Source organism: Megascapheus bottae, chromosome 12 (assembly GCF_031878675.1).
Source record: "Megascapheus bottae isolate mThoBot1 chromosome 12, mThoBot2.hap1, whole genome shotgun sequence".
NCBI classification, from domain to species: domain Eukaryota; kingdom Metazoa; phylum Chordata; class Mammalia; order Rodentia; family Geomyidae; genus Megascapheus; species Megascapheus bottae.
The window spans coordinates 22,910,580-22,931,965 of record NC_143520.1 but is presented as its reverse complement, the minus strand read 5'-3'; the positions used below and the strand labels follow the sequence as shown (position 1 = coordinate 22,931,965).

At 38.1% G+C, this 21,386-nt stretch overlaps 1 protein-coding gene across 1 annotated transcript in view; it reads left to right on the top strand.

The window, feature by feature from the left end:
- The window catches only part of Galnt5 (polypeptide N-acetylgalactosaminyltransferase 5), a 53,000-nt gene extending 34,426 nt beyond the window's left edge, over positions 1-18,574 (top strand). The window contains exons 4-10 of the mRNA XM_090343104.1: positions 3,306-3,441; positions 4,416-4,535; positions 6,665-6,782; positions 7,785-8,108; positions 12,939-13,019; positions 16,376-16,537; positions 18,434-18,574. Coding sequence (XP_090199230.1) covers positions 3,306-3,441; positions 4,416-4,535; positions 6,665-6,782; positions 7,785-8,108; positions 12,939-13,019; positions 16,376-16,537; positions 18,434-18,574 — 1,082 coding nt within the window. The remainder of the gene's footprint in view (positions 1-3,305; positions 3,442-4,415; positions 4,536-6,664; positions 6,783-7,784; positions 8,109-12,938; positions 13,020-16,375; positions 16,538-18,433) is intronic.
- Positions 18,575-21,386: the final 2,812 nt, after the last annotated feature.

Sequence of the window (21,386 nt, the reverse complement as noted above, 5' to 3'; positions counted from 1 at the left end):
TTTTTTTCCCATTGTAGTATAGCTCTTTCTTTGTTTTTGCAGCATTTAAGATCAATTCCTTGGTATTCGGGTCTAGTGTCTTTCCTATGATATGTCTAGATGAGTTCCTTCTAGGATCTTACCTGTTTGGAGTCCTGAAACCTTCAATAATGTGAGTATTTTCCCTTTTGAGGTTGGGGAAGTTCTCTGCTATGATTTTAGTGAATAGGGGTTGCATTCCTTTGTCCTGAAATTCTGCGCCCTCCTCAATCCCTGTTATATGAAGATTAGACTTCTTTGCTGCATCTGCCAGTTCCTGGAGCTCTCGCTGGTGGATTCTGACTGATTATTCCAAGGTGGCGATTCTCTGTTCCAGCTCTTGTGTTTTATCTTCTGTTCCTGATGTTCTATTCTCGTCTCATTCAAACTACTGCTTAATGCCTCCATTTTTGCTTGAAGTGTGGACACTGAGCTGATCATGTCTGCTGTGAGGGTATTAATCTTTTCTTCCATTTCTCTTTTGAATTCGAGGAGCTCTTTGGTGATTTCCTGCTTATGTTCCTGTAATTGTTTTTGGAATACTGTTTTAATCTTTTTATTAATGTCCACAATCATCTCCTTGAATAGGGTCATGTTTCGTGTCTCTTCAGGTGTCATTTCTTGGAATGGTGACATCTCTCTCGTCCCTTCGCTCTTGTTTCCTTTTGGGCTTTGCGTCAGACTTTGATTATTTATGTATGTCATAATTCATCTTTGCACTCTCCTAGGCATCGAGAACTGTTGTTGTAGTTTTCTCTGTGGTGGGTAGGTGGCGGTCTTTACTTGAATTGGGACCAGTGGTTCTGGGAATCTGTGTAAACCTGTGGTTCTTGGCCAAATTGATTCCTCTGCTGACTAGGTCAGAGTTTGCAGTTTTTTCAGGTGTTCAGCCTGTTCCTAGAGGTTGTGTGCTGCTGCATGACTAGCTCCCAGCCCAACCAGTGGCCTCACAGTGGGCCATGGGTTGGATCTGCACGCTTCAGTGCTGGGCGGACGGGTTGGTTTTCCTGTGCTGCTTCCAGGGGCAGGCCCCAGGCCAAGGGTCTGGAGTTTGGGAGTTTCCAGGGATTCTCAGCTGGACCAGCTGGTGTCCCCTCTGTTCCTAGGGGCTTGGCCCAGCTGAGGACGTGGGCTCCAAGGGCTGAGCCACGCCTTTCTGATTCTCAGAGGGTGAGCTAGGCTACTGGTCTACCCTTCAGTTCCCTGCTGTGTTTCTGCTGCTTTGGCCAGGAGTATGTGACTGTGGGGGGTCCCCTTGGTGCTGTCTTCCTGAGGATTCCCAGCTGGAGGGTGTCCAGCTCAAGATTTGAGGGGGACAGTTGCTGGCTCCTAGACTCCCGAGTACCCCACCAGCTGTTGGAAGGCAGGGTCTCAGCGCCCCCACTCTCCAGATCCACTGGCCTGGGAGAGGAATCTGTTGGGCGGGTGCGCTGGGACACCTCTACCCCCTTTGGTGAGGTGCTGGGTCTTAGCGCCCTCCCACTTGTCAGTCTCTGGTCAAAGGCCTGGGAGGAGGAACCTGTTGGGCGAGTGGTAGCAGGGACACCTCTGCCCCCTTTGGTGGGGTGCTGTGTTTTATCGCCCTCCCGCCTGTCAGTCTCCAGTCAGAGGCCTGGGAGAGGAACCTGTTGGACAGGTGGGAGCAGGGACAGCTCCACCTCCCTTGGTGGGGTGCTGGGTCTTAGCGCCCACCTGCCTGTCAGAATCCAGTCAATGGGGCTGTTGAGGGAAGGGACAGGATTCTAAATTCCTTTCCCCCCTGTCCTTGCCAGTCTTTCTGGGGGGCGGGGGGTTGGAGGGGTCTGAGTTAAGTTCTATAGCTTGGCACCAGCTCTGATTTCCCGATGGGTTTGGGGACATGCTGGGCTATCTGCTGGGCTACCCACTGTGCTGCTCACTCCTTTGTGTTTGGCTGTGGGTGCTCCACAGTGTTGGAGAATCATTCACTTCCCTCAGGTCTCTGTTGCTGCTTGTGGTCCACGTCTGGGTTCCGCTGCTTCCTGTTCTGGTCTGTGCTGGTTGCTGCTTCTGGCTTCTGCCACCTGCTGGCCCGGTCCTATGCTGGAATCTGCAGTGGTCGTGGCTGCCCGGCCCGGCGCCCTCCACTGCCGCTTTTCCTGGCTTGGGGCTGGCTGCGAGGGGTGAGGGAGGAATCCTCACATTTCGAATTCTTTGAAAAAGTTGGATGTAAGCTTTATCTGGATTCATTTTCTGGTTTGAGTCCTTCTCCATTGCTTCTTGAGCTTGTTTTTGTGCATTTCTTAAGGTACTTGGTTCGTGGGATTCCCTGATTCTCTCTTTTTGTGGGAGAGAGCTAGGCAGCGTCCCTATTGTCTCCGCACCATTTTCTGGTCTCCCAATTTCTTTCTTTTTTTAAACCTAATTTTATTGTCAAAGTACAGAAGGGTTACAATTGCATAAGTAAGATAGTGAGTACATTTCTTCTTGAATACTATTACCCTTTCCCTCATTTTACTCCCACTTTCCCTCCTCCTATCTCCCCCCACCAACCTCTAAAGTTCATTTCCAACATATTGTGTTGTAACTCTGTTGCATTGGTTCACCATTTTGTTTTCTACTATTCCTGCCCCCAAAATCTGATAAATGTATATACAATACAAAGGGTATGAGAATCAAAACAGTGACTACAGAGGATAAATCAAAATGAAAAAAAAAACGAAGAAATTCAAAGAGTACGTTAAAAACATCAACAACAATTTTAAGTGTACACTTTAGTATAATCACATGCCATATATTGAATCTCCAGAGCCATCTTCATCTTGTATAAACAAAAGTTCATATCTACTCACTCAGCAAATGACTCTGCCATCCTCCTCCCAGCAAGCTTCTCTCTGTTCAGCTACTCCCAGTCTTTATACTTCCTCCATTTTAATCCTTTTTAGGCCTACTATTTGGAATGATTGTTTCTCCTAACCATTTCCATGGCCTCACTTACAATCTCAAAAATATCCTCTCTCTTCCACCCTCAGAATTAATGGGATCCACATTCCTTAGAATAAACTCTCAATACCAAGCATTCTTTTCAGAGATTTACCTCCCATCCTTAGTGGTTTATCAATTGTTTCCAAACAAAGAAGATGCTAGCCTCACAAAGGCATAAAGTTTCTATATATCATTGTGAAATAGAATGATAGGAAATAGTAATTCAATTTGGAAGGAAAAGTATTATCTTTGAAACCACATTTCTGAAGCAGTTGTCAAACCATTGAAGCTGAAGTATACACTCACTATATCTTATTTTCAAACAATTTTGTTTTCTTCCCTAGGTGACGTGTTGACCTTCCTAGATTCTCATATAGAATGTAATGTTGGTTGGCTGGAGCCTCTTTTGGAAAGAGTTTATCTAAGTAGAAAAAAAGTCGCCTGTCCTGTCATAGAGGTCATCAATGATAAGGATATGAGGTAATATGGCTATGTCCCTCCCCTCCCACTCATTGTTAAATATATCTTTGCCCAAAGTAGCAAAAAAGGGTGGTCATATTACAGTGCATGTATTTTTTTAAATTGGAGAGACACAGGCTTCCATCCAATAAATAAAAATATATGGGAGATAGCAACAAATAATCCAGGAATCCATTTGGTCAAAACATATGCTTAACCCAAAATACCAACCTAAATCTAACCTGAATTGAATGGCTTGTTCTCTAACTCATTCCCCTTTATGTCCAATTAAACTCAAATGAATTTCATTTTCCTCAGTCTAGTATTTTTATATGAGACATATGTGTGTGTATGTGTACAGTATTTCTATCTCAAAAATGGCCAAGACATTAAAGAAAAGAATCAACTAAAAGAAAGCAATATAAGTAATTTGTCACAAATTATTAAATGATGATCTAAAACTACATCATAACATCCTGCTGTACACATGAATAAATCTCAAGGCTAAATTTACCAAACCTATGAAAATGTATATCATCCCATCCCATATATTACTAAGTGCACCTTGACCCACAAATAAGAAAAAGCAGCTACTCAAAATGTACAAATTTTTTTATTTCGTTGTGTGTGTATGTGCGTGCATGTGTGTGCTGATTCTGAGGCTTAAAGTTAGAGCCAGGTACTGTTCTTGGGCTTTCTTGCTCAAGGCAAGCACTCTAACATTGAAGCCACAGAGTCACTTCTGGCATTATTTTGGTGCTTAATTAGAGATTGAAAGTCTCAGAGACTTTTCTGCTCATACTGGCTTTGCACTGCAATCCTCAGATCTCAGCCTTCTAAGTAGCTAAGATTATAGGCATGAGCCACCAATTCCCAGTATTATGTTCATTTCTTAAAACCTAAGATGTGTGCATTTTATCCCCTTAAAAATGAAAATTTATGATTGCTACTCTATCAAGAGATACTTGAATAATCACTTTTGTTTCTTGGATTAGTTACATGACAGTTGACAATTTTCAAAGAGGCATCTTCACATGGCCCATGAACTTTGGTTGGCGAACAATTCCTCCTGATGTTGTTGCAAAAAATAGGATTAAGGAAACTGACATAATAAGGTAAGTGTGTGAAATTCAGGACTAGGGGGCAGTCGCCTGTTGTTTTTTTAAAAGATATAACAATTTTATGGAACAGTTACATCTTATCATTCTATTGAATATCCAGAAATGTAGACTAAGCCTAAAATAACTGAATGCTGCTGTAAGCCCAGCATTCCAAAAGCTGAAGAAGAAAGAAGAATTTGAAGTCAGCCTGGACTACGTAAGGGCACGCTATCACAAAAGAAATAAAAAGACAGTCTACCAAAGCTGATAAGGTTTTCCTGAGAAATTAGTTTTCCACTACTAATAATCATTTTTAAGTGCACCCAATTCAGCTCTGAACTTAAAAAAAATCAACCAATGGTATTATAAATTTTCCTGAAATTTATAACTCAGGAACCAGACCAGTTGAACATGCTGGGTAAATATACCTGATTATTAACATAAACAAGAGTGAAATTAAAAAAGAGGAAATAATAGTATCAGAGATATTAGAATAGTAGCTAGGATAAACGTTTTCTTTTAAAATCTCATCCTGCTCTCTCCTGACAAAGGGCTCAAATTTTGTAAACAAATTAAGAAATAAACACAGGAGATCAATATCAATTAAAATCCCACAAATCCCACAAGAAAAGCAAGATCAAGCTGTACATTATCGCATCCTCCTCTGAGTTTACCACTCTATAAGTTATGTTTTTTCCTCTGTTAGGTGTTATGCCTTCAGACTCAGTGCCCCAGAGAGATAAAGAGGAAATTTTACCATTTAGCATACACCGTTCAGGGCTCTTAACCCTCTCTATATTCATAGAGAAGTGGAAGTATTCACATTATGTAAATGAAAAGTTGAGACCTAAAAAAGAGTAAAATTTTTCCCCAGAGTTAGACAGTTAATAGGAGAATTGGAGCTTCAAACCTAGATTTGTCTAAATTTGATTCCCTTGTCCAAGTCTCACATCTAGAAGGCCACTATGCTTTGGCCACATTCACATTTTGACTTCAAATTATGTCCAGTATAATATTAGAAAAACACTGTCAACAATATGATAGAAAATCTATACATAAATGTTGGAAAGGGGGCATTGTGCAAGGCAGCATACCCTTAACACTGTGGGTTCAGCAATGCTCACCAGGAGATGGTGGTCACTGCCTTGACAACCTGCTGAATACAATGCTAATTCTTTCCTCCTGAGCATTAATGTCTGTGAGGGTTCTGCAGTCAGTCACTCTTGAATTTTAATCACAACTACTGTCTACTAGAGATGTGAGCCTGAAAAATGCACTTAAAGACTTTGAGACCCTCAATGAACACCTCATTTCGATGTGAAGACTACTAGAAGCAGCTATACTTAAATAGATTCTCTAATTAAATCAGACTCTTGAAAGGAAGTGCTTCCAACTTTGCTTGCCACATAACAAGCTGCCAGTCAAGTGTGCCAGTGGGTGAGAAGCAGCACCATGGAGTGCTAGGGCGCAGAGTCAAGCCAGACTGCCTATGTGTGAACCACAGATGTACCTCCTGCCAGTTGGTGGACCTGGGGAATGTCTTCACTTCTGTCTGTTGCAGTCTTTCCATGATGGTACATAGTTAGAGGACTTTTACAGTTTGAATTAGTGCATAGGTAATACTTGTGCAGGATAACCTAACAGGACTCTAAATAAAGTTTCATATAAAATATTTCTGGCTAGAAGACTGGCACTGGTAGTTCATGGTTGTAACCCTAGCTATTCAGGAGACTGAAATGTGAAGATCACAGTCTGAATCCAACCTGGGCAGGAAAGTCGATGACAGTCATACCCCAATTAACCATCAAAAAGCCAGATATGGAAGTATAACTTACATACTTTCTCTCCAATGCCAGCCTAGAGAGAAAATGTCAAAGAGAAAACTCAGTTCAAGTCCCACTAGGGGAACAACAGCAAAAAATAAAAGTATTTTAGATTAGTGATGTAACTTTGTGGTAGATTGTTTGTTTAGTATGCTCCAAGTCCTGGATTTGATCTTCAGCAGTGTACACACATACATATATTCAGACACACTGTTGGTAGAAAATTCTCCTAATTCTAAATCCTCACATAGGACCAACTCTAAAAGCAGAGCTCTCAGGATATGTGGTTTTTGTTTTTAAATCCATCTTTTCTTTCCATAGGTGCCCTGTCATGGCAGGTGGATTATTTTCTATAGATAAAAATTACTTTTTTGAGCTTGGAACCTATGACCCAGGTCTTGATGTTTGGGGTGGAGAAAACATGGAGCTCTCATTCAAGGTATTGCCAAGAGTTTCCCATTTTATTCTTTGTGTTAAAGAGCTTGTTCTTATTTTTTTAATGATTGAGTTTAATGATACAGTGAACTATATGCCTTATTACTGGAGGAAATCTCACTAAAATAGGGTCTCTGAATTAATTTTTTGATAGCCCAGGCTGAACTTAAAAGAATCAACCACTATTGTGAAATTTATTAGTGTTTCTTGATATATCATGCTTGTGAATTATTTTTCCATCTAATTAGGGAATAAATTGTATTCTGTCTTCAACATAAATGCTCCAGGTCCATATTTGATATGAAATAACTCTGGGATACATCTTAATAACTAAATAACCTTCATTAAACATCTCTCTAATGTGCTGGAAATGAAGGGATTATTCCATAGTGTACCATCTGAAGGACACAAATAGCCCAAGTATAAAACTACTTAGGCACAGGTAACACATGTAGTTACATAGCAACTTAGATACTTCATTATGTGCACAGCATCACTGACTGATACCTAGAAAGCCTTGGCAGTGGCAATAGTAGAGGGCATCCAGAAAGCAGCTGCTTTGCTGTGTGGCAGTGTGTATTAGAAGAAACAGAACTTGACAATTCCTGATTAAGGACGGTTCTGGGTGGTACAAACAATCCTAGGGTTCTCCCAGAGATTTGAGGGAGGGGAATAAGTAGACATCCACTTGCTTTTCCCCAATTCAACCAAAGAAAGAACAAAGGAGTGTTCTATAAGTAAGAAAAAAGGTCTTACATTGCAGAGTAGGGAGGCAAAACATTCCATAGTATTATTCCTAAAATGGTCCATCTCAACAAGAGTCAAAACTAAATAAAACTCTTTGAGTTGAGTTTTCTCTTTCAAAAGTGTGTCCTCTGTTGAAAGGCGGTTTCTGTACTCGAAGCACAAAGAAACAAAGTTACCAGGTGATTTCTTACCATTGTTACCTGTCTGTCATTTATGAACAACCTTTTTATAATTGTTGCTTATCATGGAATTCTCTTAGGTGTGGATGTGTGGTGGTGAAATTGAGATCATTCCCTGCTCCCGAGTAGGCCATATATTCAGAAATGACAACCCATACTCCTTTCCCAAAGACCGCATGAAGACAGTGGAACGGAACCTGGTGCGGGTGGCTGAGGTCTGGATGGATGAGTACAAGGACCTGTTTTATGGCCATGGGGATCACTTCATAGATCAAGGATTGGATGTGGGTAACCTCACCGAACAGCATGAACTTCGAAAGAAACTGAAATGCAAAAATTTTAAATGGTACTTGGAGAATGTTTTTCCTGACTTAAAGGCTCCTGTGGTACGGGCTAGTGGTGTGGTAAGTTCACAATTTTAATAAGTCTTATCTGGTAACAGTGACAAAAAGATTATAAAATATATAGAAAAGAATTATTCTATTCTATTATTTATATTATATTACTTATATTACATATTATGAATAGGTAACAAGTATTAATGTCAGAAAGACAAAGCAGAGTCAAGAATTAAATGGAAACTTGAGGAAGGTGGCCATATTCAATGAATGTTTTGATATCTGCCTGGCCAAGCCCTTTTCATCCTCACATTCAATAACAGAATGGTTAGTGAAGCAGTCTCAAGGTATTCTTTTGAAATTTAACATGGGGAAGGGAAGAAAGATAATGAACAATTAAGCAAGTATGAATATGAAATGAACTAGCTCTTATTTAGGGGATAAGCCACAATAGGTGAGTGATTCTAAGTTAATGTTATCAAGAAATCTGTAGAGGAGACTTGGAAACCTTTGTCTGAAAAACAAAGCATCAGCCAAGCTCTGAGGAAAAGAAAAGGGGGGATGGGGTAGAAGGTACAGCAATGAGCTATAAACAGGTAAGATGGGACAGAGGCATTCAAGTAAGGCAAAAGAATCATGTTATCTTGAAGGAGGAAGAATGAGAGGGAGGGGCAGAAATCAGATCACTCAGGGCCTGGTAGGTCCTTTATTTCCTTCTCTTTCTCCTTCCTTCTTTTTTTCTTTCTTCTATTTTTATTTTTCCTTATATTTAATCAGTTATTATTAATCATTAAAACAATTAGAAATAATTAGGGATATTAAGCTTCAAAAAAGTTGAGATAATAGAAACTATCAGAGCATGAGGAGAAGACATAGCAAGAGAAGAAATTAAGCCAGAAAGGTTGACTCGAGTACAAAACGAAGAGCAACTTGAGGAAGAGGAATCTAGAAGAAAAGTGTCTCTAAATAAACTCTAGGAGTAAAGCTTCACTGAAGATCATAGCAAACATGAGGACATGTCCTATGGAATGGGCCATTCACTTTGACTATAAGCCAGGAGCGTGGCCTAGTGGTAATGTGCTCGCCTAGCATGCATGAAGCCCTGGGCTCGATTCCCTGGAACCACATACTCAGAAAAAGCCAAGTGGTAGAGTGCTAGCTTTGAGCAAAAAGTGTCCAAGGACAGTGCCTAGGCCTTGAGTTCAAGCCCCAGGATAGAAGACGAAGACGAAGATGGAGACAGAGATGGAGACGGAGACTGAGAAGGAGGAGAAGGAGAAGGAGAAGGAGAAGGAGAAGGAGGAGAAGGAGAATGAGATGGAGAAGGAGAAGGAGAAGAAGGGTATGAACTAGGAGATTATCCTGGTTTTATAAAATTTGACTGAATAAGCAAGATATATATAAATGAGTCACATATGTATTTACAAAAACATTATTTAAAAATTGCTAATTTTCATCAGGCACCAGTGGCTCAAGCCTGTAATTCTAGATACTCAAGTGGCTGAAATCTTGGGATTATAGTTCCAAGCCACCTCAGGGAAGAAAGTCTATGACACTCTTATCTCCAAATAACCACCACAAAACCAGAAATGGAACTGTGACTGAAAGTGCTAGAGCAGTAGCCTTGAACACAAAAATTCAGGGATTATACCTAGGCCCTGAGTTCAAACCCCAGGACTGAAAAAAAAAAAAAGCCAACTTTGTTGATCATATTCAAATAGCAATTAACTCAGGGGGCTCAACATTTATTTTATCTTAAGAAAGAACATCTTGTAAACACAGTTTCAATAAAAATCAAATATACCCATAAAATATAATTCTATTAAATAAAATTTCATCCTTTGGTCAGAAGAAAAGAGGACACATTTCTACATAGTACATTTTTCAAATAAAATTTTAGCAAGAGCATTACTGAATTTTAACCACCAGAGGGAACTAGAAAACTACCTTTTGGCTCTATTGAAATGTTAACTGTGTTAGAGTTATAAAATCTTTGAAGAGCTTGCCTAAGGAGAGCCTTCTTGATGGCTAAACAATAATATAGCAAAATGCAGAAAACATTGTAAAATGATGTTAGCAGGTCCATTCCTTCTAATTTCTCGTCTCTTTATTGTCTTCCTTTGATGATATTAATGAAGATATCGTTTTCTCCCTTTGAAGCAACTAGTAGAGGATGTTATCATCATTACACAAAATTGGGACCTTCTTCTAGATAACTCAGTATGAGTCACTGGACTATTACTTTGAAAAAGCCATCTTGAAAAGCTTTAAAAAAAAATTCACCACATCTTTATGCTGCTTGCTCCTTGTTTTCCTACCTTTCAACAATGCATACTTAGAAATTTAAGTCAGTGAAAGTTCTTTGAGGTTTTTCAAACAACATATTAATTAGCTAGCTTAAATGTTGTTGAAGCCATAATTTTTGAAATGAATAAATGAACCTAATCCATAATGTGTTTTTCAGGTGGATTACATTGTTAGCCAGTAGCCCACAGCCTAAAGTTTAACAACTTCTAAAAAATCATGGGGAATTTTCATCTTCTGAAATGGAAAATGAAATCACTCAACACAGATAATCTTAAATCTGCATACTCGCTAATACTTGCTAATTTAATAAAAGCAAAGTAATACCATCATGAATAAACACTCATTTTAAAAAATGCAAGGTTTGAAACTACTCATGATTAGGGCCAGGAGTCTGGCCTAGTAGTGGAGTGCTTGCTTAGCATGCACGAAGACCCAGGTTCCATTCCTTCATATCACATACATAGAAAAAAGCTGTAAGTTGTGCTGAAAGTGGTAGAGCTCTAGCCTTAAGAAAATCCAAAGACAGTGCTCAGGCCCTGAGCTCAAGCCCAGGACTGGCAAATAAATACATAAATAAATAACTTACTCATGATTAAAATGTAAACATTGCTTAATACTTCAAAGGTCATTTCTATGAGAAGAAAATGTTTCCCCAGAATTCTGATAACAAGAAAAAGATACCTTCAAAAGAGAGAAAGAGAAGGACAGAGGGACAGAAGAGTTTTCCGTCTCCTTCCAGTGCCTTTCAGCACATAGAAGGAATTATATCAAATATAAATAAAGAAAACTGTAAAACTGACTGTTTCCAGACATTCTCCTGAGCAGATTAATTGTGCTAAGTCCACAGCCACATGAAGCTGGGAAATACTCAATGTCTTCTGAGCAGCAAGTTTGCTTATCAAGCACTAGCACATTGATGGTTCTGAGAAATTCGGGAGTAATACAGCCCGCGCAATGGTGTTCTAACTAGACTTGTCAAAATTTGATTGACGATAAAGTATTTTCTGTATAGTCCACAAATGCAGGACTTTATAAGATCTCAGCTGAAAGCCAGAGAAAAATGGAGACATGATTTTCTTGCTAAGTAGTTCTAATTTCCTGTGTGGTTGCTTCTTCTGTGTGTGGTGACTGCTCACGTTTCCTACTTGTGGATTGCCTGCTCTCCCATATTTGTCATTTCAAATTGTGACCAGAGCTGATTTGAGGGGTTTTAACGGAGATCTGTCTCTCTAGAAGTGCTTTGAGGTTTGCTGAGTTTGTCAACCTAGAAATTACCAGACTGGTATTATTTTTAATGTTTGAGTCTATAACTTGAAAGTCAGTGAGGATTCCTTCCTAATATAAAGAAGATAAACCTTTTTCCCCACAAATTCAAGTGAAGGTCAGTATAAAGCCTCAGATTCCCAGGGAAATTCTAACTTTCTGGCAGTACACCTGGGATAATGGGTGAAATTGTTTTTCCTATTACTCTAATCTATCAAAGGTCTATTATTTTTCATATCTGTATAGAAAACCTCAATTCAATTCCCTGATTTGTGCACACCTAGGTTTTAAGAGCAGATTACAGTTTTCATTCTTTCTGTTTTCTCTATTCTGTACTTACTGATCCCCAAAGCTGCCCCTTGCTTCCTTTCAAGCTATGCTATGCATATAAGCATGGGGACCAACCATTAGACTCCCCCCCCATTTGAAAGCCAGCTGCTTATAGAGCCACAGTACTCCAGAGCTGGAACTCTAAGTCAGGCACTTCTTTCAGGCTGGGGCAGATATACATGAAGCCATTACCTTCCAGCTCAAAAGACTTTCCTGGCTCATATAATAAAGATAGTTTGTTCTTTAGAGCTCTTCCAGGAATCCAAAAATTCTAAATTGTATTATTAATCCTAATTCATTAGTCCTGCCCAAGAAAGAGGGTCAAAGGAATCAACATTTTTCCTGCATCAAATAGATAGAAAGCTACCTCCATATTTGACCCCGTGAGTCCATTAACCTGCCGCCCTGCCAGAAAGTGGCTTGACACTTGGCTCTGTTTTAGCTTTGGTGACTTTCCTGTAATGAGTTGTAGCTTGCTTGAGTAATTAGGAAGATTCTGACAGGGAATCAACTGGTATCTTCTAGTCTTTGAAGGACTCGATATATCTGTGATTCAGTGTCTAAGCAGTCAGCTAACATAAAGAGGTCAGCCAAAGAATGTGGCCCTAACTCTTGGGTTGATTAAATTGAAAGCATGAGTCGATTTTTAGTATATGCATCAGATAAATTCACCTAACTCCTTCCCTTGCCACCTTTTGTTATTCTCCATTCGGCAGCCCAGGAAATGGTTAATTAAAAGCTTCTGTTTGTTGGCTCTGTGACTGAATCACAGTCCTAAATTGACAGATTGAAGCTGTACTTTAGAAAGATTACATTATGCCTCCATGAGGGCTAGCAACCAATAAAGTTGCATAGTGCTAAGTAATGCTAAGCAATTAATTTAACCATCTCTTAACCTTATTATAGTTTTTTATATTCTTTTCTTCCTAGACATGTTGAATACTCTTGTTCTACTTTATGGTTTTCTTAATTCTTATTTTATATTCTACTTCCTAGCTTATTAATGTGGCCTTGGGAAAATGCATTTCCATTGAAAATTTCACAGCCATTCTGGGAGACTGTGATGCCACCAGCAAGGTATGATCAGCTGGAGTTTTACAACTCATGGTAACCAAAAGGCACAATGTTTGATATATTCATTGCTAACTTGAGAAATTTGTCTTCATCCAGTAGAAATGTATAAGTAATCTCTAACCTTTGATATCATCATGCGGCTGGTATAAGAGACTTTACCACTAAATGAAAAGACAGTAACCAAGAAAGGAAAAGTGTGAATACTAAAGTCAGTCCACTGTATCCAGGGTAGATCCAGGCTTGGCTCCTTTAGCTTCAAACATGTTGTCTTGTATAGATTCTTCAACACTTGAATAAAGGACAGTGATTATAACATGTGTCTTCATAGCTGGGATAAGACCAGAATGAATAATCCAGAGGAACAGTACTTGGTACTTAGTATTCTATAAATGTTTCCTTTAATAATAGGAACAAAACTGAAAAGCATCATATGAAGATAAAATAATCACTCTAAGGAAGCTGATTTATTCTGTGACTCCATTTTCTTATCCCCTGCAATCTTTCTACATCTTAAGAGAATAACAGAAAATTCTTTAGTAAAACTTCTTCAAACTCAGCACAATGGTTAGGGAAGCATGTGGGGCCAGGAAAAGCAGAACAGGAACTCCTCCCGCAGGGCTGGAGGTGAGTTCTGTGCTATCACACCTCGCTTTCCAACATATGCTCCCTAACAGATCTACATGCCGTGGGAACAGTTATCTACTTTGGGTGCCAAATAGGACTCACAGGAACACTAATTCGTGAGGAAAAAATCAGCCCCAATGATTACAGACCACATGGTGGAGAAATTATTTTGCAATGATAGTCTAGGCTTTATGAGTCTTACTCTTACTTTTGCCTTGCAAATCCTGCTTATGTTTTCCCCCACACCCCATCTCTACCTCTTATTTCAAAGTTGCTGTTAGAAGAAAAGGCATCTCTGTGACTATAATTTGGCTATGGATTGTAAACTTGAAGCCAAGGGAACTCTTCCTTAATTAGGGAACGTAGGAGACAGAGAGATGTGTCAAAAATTAATTGAAAGAAATAATTTTTATTAACAACTCCAATAGAAAATAGTCATAGACTGTATACTCAACCCCACAATTTGTCTAAATTATATGAGATATTAACTTCTTCAAGAGTAATCACTGTAGTAACTTTATGCTGAAATAACCAGCATTTCATCTAACAATCCAGCTTCTGTTCTTTACTATTAGGTCTTTACTATTAGGGGAGGTAAGGAAAGGAAAGTTGAATAATGTAACCCCTGACTTCTACAAAACCTGCCTTTCTTTTTCTCTTTGTTGATCATTTATAGCTTCTGAATTTTGTTTGCTCAGTAAAAGGGACAGGAAGATGGGAGAAATTAATTTGGTTTGAGAAGAAATAATAAGGTTTAAAATCATCCCCCAATTACAGTATTCATCCATAATAGGTGAAAAGGAATAAATTGCTCAGATTCAACAATCAACTCTTTTCTTTCTAAAAATTCTCCTAGTTATTAATTTCTTAAATTCCTGAGATGCCCCTTTTCAAAATACTGTCTAGTAGCCACATAATTTCCTTTCAATATTCTATATATTCATGGGTCTCACATTTTAATGTCTACACAAATCATTTGTGGGGTATGCTAATATAAGTTAAGACTTAGAAGCTTTGTGGTTGACTGCGAGTCACCATCTCTAATTAGCACCATCTAATCTCAACCATTATTACTCCAGACATGAGCCTTTGGGGAGGGACAAGTCCAATACAATGGTTTCAATTTAATATACCGAGCTCAGAGAGACTGAGTGTTACATTTTCTCTCATATGTGGAAGCTAGATCTAAAAATACAACTGGACATGACAATGTATATAGGATTCTATACAAGCAGATCAAAAGAAGATACTTTTAGGGGGAAAACCTAAAGACATAATTTCTCTGATCATTTAAAATACCATTTATCAAAATAAATCCCAGGAAATAGAAATCTATTTTTTAATTGTTGTTGTTATTAGTTGTGGTATTTGTTTTTGGAATTTTCTTTTTTTGTCTTAGAGGGCACAGGGGGAGCCCCAGAAATAGAGAAAAGGATGAACAAATGTAGTCATGGTATTCTGTATACACTATGTGGAAAGTGAACTCTGCAACTTGTGGGAATGTATGGGGGGTGAAACGGGGTGGGGTGAAGGACAATAACATTATCAAAAAAGAATTGTACTTATTACCTGGCTTATTAACTTATTACAGAGGGCAAGCCCCTATATGATACCATAGTAAGAGCACTAAAATGATTTTTTAAAATCTCAGGTACATTGCTAATGGTCAAGTAAGCAAAGGCATTTAAATACATTTCTCTAGCAGGTTATTTTTCTTTGTGTATTTTTGTAGTCATACAAACAACACATTTCCCAATAACTCATAGCCTTACCATACCTTGACCTGAACACAAATGTAAATGTTAAAGAACCTCTGAAAATATTTTCAATAACTGAAAATAGTAGTTCTGTTACCTGAATTGGCATTTATTGTAGATATACTCCACTGCACTTTCTGGAGAGTTATTCCTAGGAACTGAAGGGAGGGGTGAGTGCTAACATGGCAGCAATTTGATAGCTGCCTATGTGAGCAGCGCAGTTTACCCTTGTTTACCTAGCCAAAGTCCACCAGAGTCCAAAACAAGAAGGCATTATATGATCCTCTAAAAGAATTAATGTTCTGGCTGTGAGATCCTTATAACTGTCTGTGGCTTGTGAATGTAACCATGATAGATAATACATTCCTATACTTCAAGCACTAAAAATGACTAGGGTTCAAAAGATGTAAAACAACTGCACACAAATATATACTCCTTGTACTAACAATGGATAGTTACAACTAATTTATTTATTTTTATTGCACCTGCTCTGGGGCTTGAACTCTGGGTCTGGCACTATCCCTGAGCTTTTCAACTCAAGGCTAGCACTCTACCATTGGATTTATAGCTCCATTGCTGGCCTTTTAGTTGTAAACTGGAAATAAGAGTCTTACACACTTTCCTGCCTGGGTTGGTTTTGAACCATTATCCTCAGTCCTCAACTTCCAGAGTAGGCAGGATTACAAGCATGATACTCCAATGCCTTTCTCAACTAATATTTATTAAATGCTTATTATGTGCTATATCTTTGATAGTGGTTCTCCCATCAAATATATATATAATTTTATATACCACTTCAAACTAAGAAATATTATATCAGACAAGGTAAATAATATGTCCATGAAAGTGGCAAGAGCAGCATTTGAACGCACACAGAAGTTCCTATATTATATACAGCTAATAAAAATTAGGTTTAGCAGAGACCCTACCAGGGATTGATGTCTGAAGTAATTTTTCCTTTGTCCATTTCCCCTAAAGTATCAACAATTTAATTATACCTGGTTAAGACTTATTCAGCATGGAGAATGGTGCCTAGGCCCCATCTCTGACAATGGATCCCTAAGTCTGTATCCCTGTGAAAAAAGAAACAAAGGGATCCGGTGGCTGCATAAATCACCATCATTCTTCCATCCAGAACTGGTAAGTGAAAGATCTGTACCCCTTTCTTACCCCAAATTGAATTTTTAGTCAAATGGGACTAAAATCTTGTTTGTTAGTTTCTTCAGCTGGCAGTTTTAAATATGTATGTGACAATAGAGACAATATTAAAGTTTACTCCTAGAGATAAAGGTATTTTTTGTAAGTTGTGAAGTCCTTTTTGTTTTTAGTTGTTTTTTGTTCAGAATTTGTGTCAGGTGGATACTTTTAAAGTTGCCAAGTTTTAATAGGAAAACTTCTTGTTTATTCCTACATCATTTGATTATTCATTCGAGAACACCAAAAGTAAACTGACAGGCTGACATTGTTTCTCACGGGTACCAGCAAAGCTCATAAGCAGAGTGTAAGGTAAAAGTAAGGAGCCACATGCTTACTGACTCTTCACTCTGGAATGATCCTAGTTCTTCATTCTGCATACTTTCCATACAAGGATTCTTTTTCACATCCTCTACAGTACCAGATGATTGGGTTTCACTGTAGGGCAGGAGCCTGCTCCCACTGGTAGGCAGGAGCTGCATCTCTTGCCGATTTAGACTTCAGTGGTAGTGAATTGATAGCCTGAAACCAGATACCACAGAAATCAGCAGAAACTACTGGATCAGGAGATGCTTGTGCAGAGACTTACCAGAAACTGTTCTACTGTATTTGTTTCAAAGTCCCAGTAGTTTTGCTTATGTCTTTTTAAAGGGATTCAGAGTCCTGAGGTTTCTCATAGAATCTTGAGATGGCAGGATTAACCTTTGGATTGACTGCCACCTCAAATTTTCTACCATTTCACCAGAAAGTAACCCCACTTTGGTCAAATTTATAAAGCATTTTAAAACTTTTGTGTGTGTGCTCCTATGAATGCTTCAACTTCTGGCTTTTTTGTGGTTGTATGGAGATGGTTGTCAGCCTGGACTTTCTTCAAATAGGATTCTCAGATCTGAGCTTCCTGAGAAGCAAGGATTATAGGTATGATCCAGTTCCACTTGTCTTGGAGCTATTTATTTGTTTGTTTATTTGTGGGTCATGGGGCTTGAACTTAGCCTGGGCGCTGTCCCTGAGCTCTTCAGCTCAAGGCTACCTCCCTACCCTTGAGCCAAGACCCACTTCCCATTTTTCTAGAGGTTACTTGGTGTTAAGAGTGTCAGGTCCTTTTATGCCTGGGCTGGCTATGAACCTTGATCCTCAGATCTCAATCTCCTGTGTAGCTAGGATTACAGGCATGAGCCACCATGCCTGGCTTATTTATTATTAAGATTGCCTTTGTCATAAGCACAGGTGATCAAGATTTATAGAGAAAAGTGAAAAATAATAAATTATCAATCATTTAAATGATAAGCAAATATTTAAAAATAATAAGGCCCACTGAAATATCTTTGGTATTTTTCTAATAAAGTCTGGATTCTGAACATTGGGTATGTTATCAGAAATTATAGTAAGGAGCTTATGAACAGAATTCATTTTGTATAGCATTTTGTAATATAAATGTGCATTCTAACACATGAGCATAATTAAGAAATGAACAAAGTGACTTTCTCTCATGGCATGTATTTTTTTTCTTTACTACCAGCAATGAAATACCCTTCATCCATCAAATACATGAAGTACTTTCTTGAATTTTTAACCTTTAATTTATACAGTTTTCATTCAATCTCTAGGAAATTCAGTTTTTGTTAATTGAACAATTAAGTCTTATAGCTCAAGACGTATGATTATTTAGCTTGAGAAAGAAACAACATACTTCCAAAACTCTTGGTTTATGTCATTAATTTAGTTTAGAAATCCTGAACTAAGGAACCAATTGCTTATCTTCTTTGGGTGTGGGATACAGTTTTTATATTCATATTGTCAGATTCATTCTTGCTCACTCCAGACCTTTTTTTTTCTCTCTAGATGAATCATGTTGTTTTTGAAAAACATTCTCAATTGCTCTGCTTGGAAGGAAATTTTTCTCAGAGGACTTTGAAAGTATCTACTTGTGATCAAATGAAACCATATCAAAAGTGGAAATTTGAAAATTACTATGAAGACTAAAGAAGAACAGATGTTTTCCCTCATAAGCCCATTAAATACTGTGAATATCTCACTCAACGTGGTGACTATTTTTCAGTGACAGTTTAAATTTTTCACTTGTAATAGTATTTGAAAAACCAAAAGATAACTCAGGGAATAATCTGTACCATTGAATTTGAGCTCCTTGTAGCCCCTAAGTGGCCTTTGGAATTTCCTACCTCCTGCCCTGTGCAGTAATTCATCCTGCAACCTCACAGGTAATGGGAAATGAAAACAACTTGGAGGAGCATAATGATACTCACCTCTGTGTTTATAGATAACCAGCTCTCTTGACCCACAATGAAACCTTGGCCCTTTATTGCCTACTTATTTTCATCAAATGAAACCTTGTTGTATTCTCTTGACTAAAAGACTTAAGACAGGTAAATAAAACTCTTATTGGTGAAATCCCAGCAATCTTCAGTCATGTAACTATATGTATCACATACCCACATTTCATGTATCAACTATTGGTATCCCCACCTAATGATATATTTTTTAATTTAGATTACCATATATGTTTTCTCTATTTGAATCAGTGGAAAATATTTTAAGACAAGACTTTAAAATATTTATTTCTAGGCATGGACATTGTTTCAGTTTATCTTATGCCCTTTAAAAGCACAGTTAAGAAATTGTTTCTATATGTAACTTTCTAGACTTATATTTAAACAAAGGGGAAGAAAGAAAAGCTGGGCCACAACACAGGTAGTAAGTAAAATATATTTCATCACTGACCACAGTGTGGAATTTAAACTAACAGCGCTGGAGAATATTGTTTTCCTTAACGCTGGAGAATATTGTTTTCCTTAAACATGAAAATAATCAAATACTACTTTAGATTAAGCACTATTGCTTCATCTACCACTTTGCATTAGAAATACCTATTTTTTTAGGGAGACACTTGAAAAAATTACCCTAGATTTAGCCAGAGAAGAAAGATCTGGGGAAAATATCTTAGGCATGTTAGAAGAAAGCTTTAGAAACAGGACATCCTTTATGTCCAGTTGGTAAGAAAACTGGTGTTTGAAGACAACAGGATAACTTCTCTGCCTAAAAATGACAAGCCAGTGAGTGGGAGAATCAAAATAATTCAGGTCTCCAAATGCAGGGATTTTTTTTTTCCTGCTCAGGCCACTGATCTAAGCAAGCCTGTTGCTGGGCATTCCTTTAAGCCGGGGCAGGATCCCTGGAAGACTGCTATGCACACTCTTGTTAAGATTAAAACATATTTTTTTCTCTTCGTTTACTTGAGATGATTGCAAAACTGCCCATTCTTTGTTCTAACTTTTTATTTAACATTCTTTTCCCAATTAATGGCACAAAAGCAGAGATATAACTAGGAGTATGAAAAGGAAGGCAAATTTAACAAGTCTTATTCAAATAATGGACAAGTGCAGATGAAAGAAGAGAATAGCTAGAAAATTAGATGGTTCTTTCTAAAATACCCAAGAAATAAAACACAAGTTAGGTCCTAAAGGACTGACTGAGTTACTAACCAAACCAAATTAGCTGAAAGCCTCATGCAATTCTTCATATAACTCAAAATGTTGAAGATCCTTCCCACTCCAGTCTGTAGAGTCTCTGTTTTACTAGGGAGAACAAAGAGTTTTCAAAAACGAGTTCAGAAAAAGATGAGTCCAGCTTTGGTACATACATCTTTAGGTATACTAGCCAAATGAAATTGAATGCTTTCCTCAAAGTTCCTACAATCTGTACTATAAATGTTCTCTCTGACATTACCTTGACATATTTATTTAAAGCTATAAAACTATATTTGAATCTATGTTGCCAATATACCAAATGAATATTTTCTTTCTTTTTTCATCTATATTTTATTGCAATTAATAGAAGGGTTACATTATATTCACCGGATAAAGGGTGCATTACTTCATAAACATTGATAACCCTTTCTCAGGTCTTGGTCCCCATTTCCCTCCCCCCAGCCCCTCATCTTGTTTTCCCCCCTTCCCAATCCTATTTTAAATAACCAAATAAGCATATATACAATATATCAGATAACAAGGTAAAATACTGCAACCATATGAAGTAACCTATGTTATCTCAAATGAATGTTTTCTAATATCAAATGTTGTTGGGTAGAAGTTTTAGAAATCACTGTCCCATACACTTATTCAATTATCCTAAGATGCAAAGACCAAATCCTAACCTTTCAATGATAACCCTTTGAAAGGGACACTTGAGGATCCTACCAGCTTTGAATTCTTCCATAGCAGGCTGTGGTATTAGGGTTTTCAATTTTCTTAGATTGAATTAAATTGTCCTTTTCTAGAAAAATGTCCACAAATATTGTTAACTTTAGAACACATGGTACCTTGCTATAATGTTCCAGAACTTATTTGATCAAAATCCATCAAAACACTTCTGCAACTTTTAGTTTGCTCCACTTCTTTCTCGTTTCAAGGTTACCCACAGCTTCTCCCCTGCTCTCCAGTGGAAAGACACAGCTGTTGTTGGGGTATATTTCTATTTTATCACCAGTATCATACCAACTATGCTTGCTGACATTCAATTACTGTCATCACAGGCTGCAAAATCACCATGTGCCATGATCACGATGTATCATTAGCTTCCCCACACTAATCTGGAAACATTTTCTTACATATTAAAAAAAAAACTTGCTTCCAGTAGTAGGGAATGAACGAAGATAGTGAGGCCAGGATCCCAGCTACAGTGCATGGGAATTCAATATTCCCAGTCAACCTTCATTTCTTGAATGGCTCACAATGATTTTCAAGTAGCTTTTATGCAAGAAAATAGATTTAGGAACACC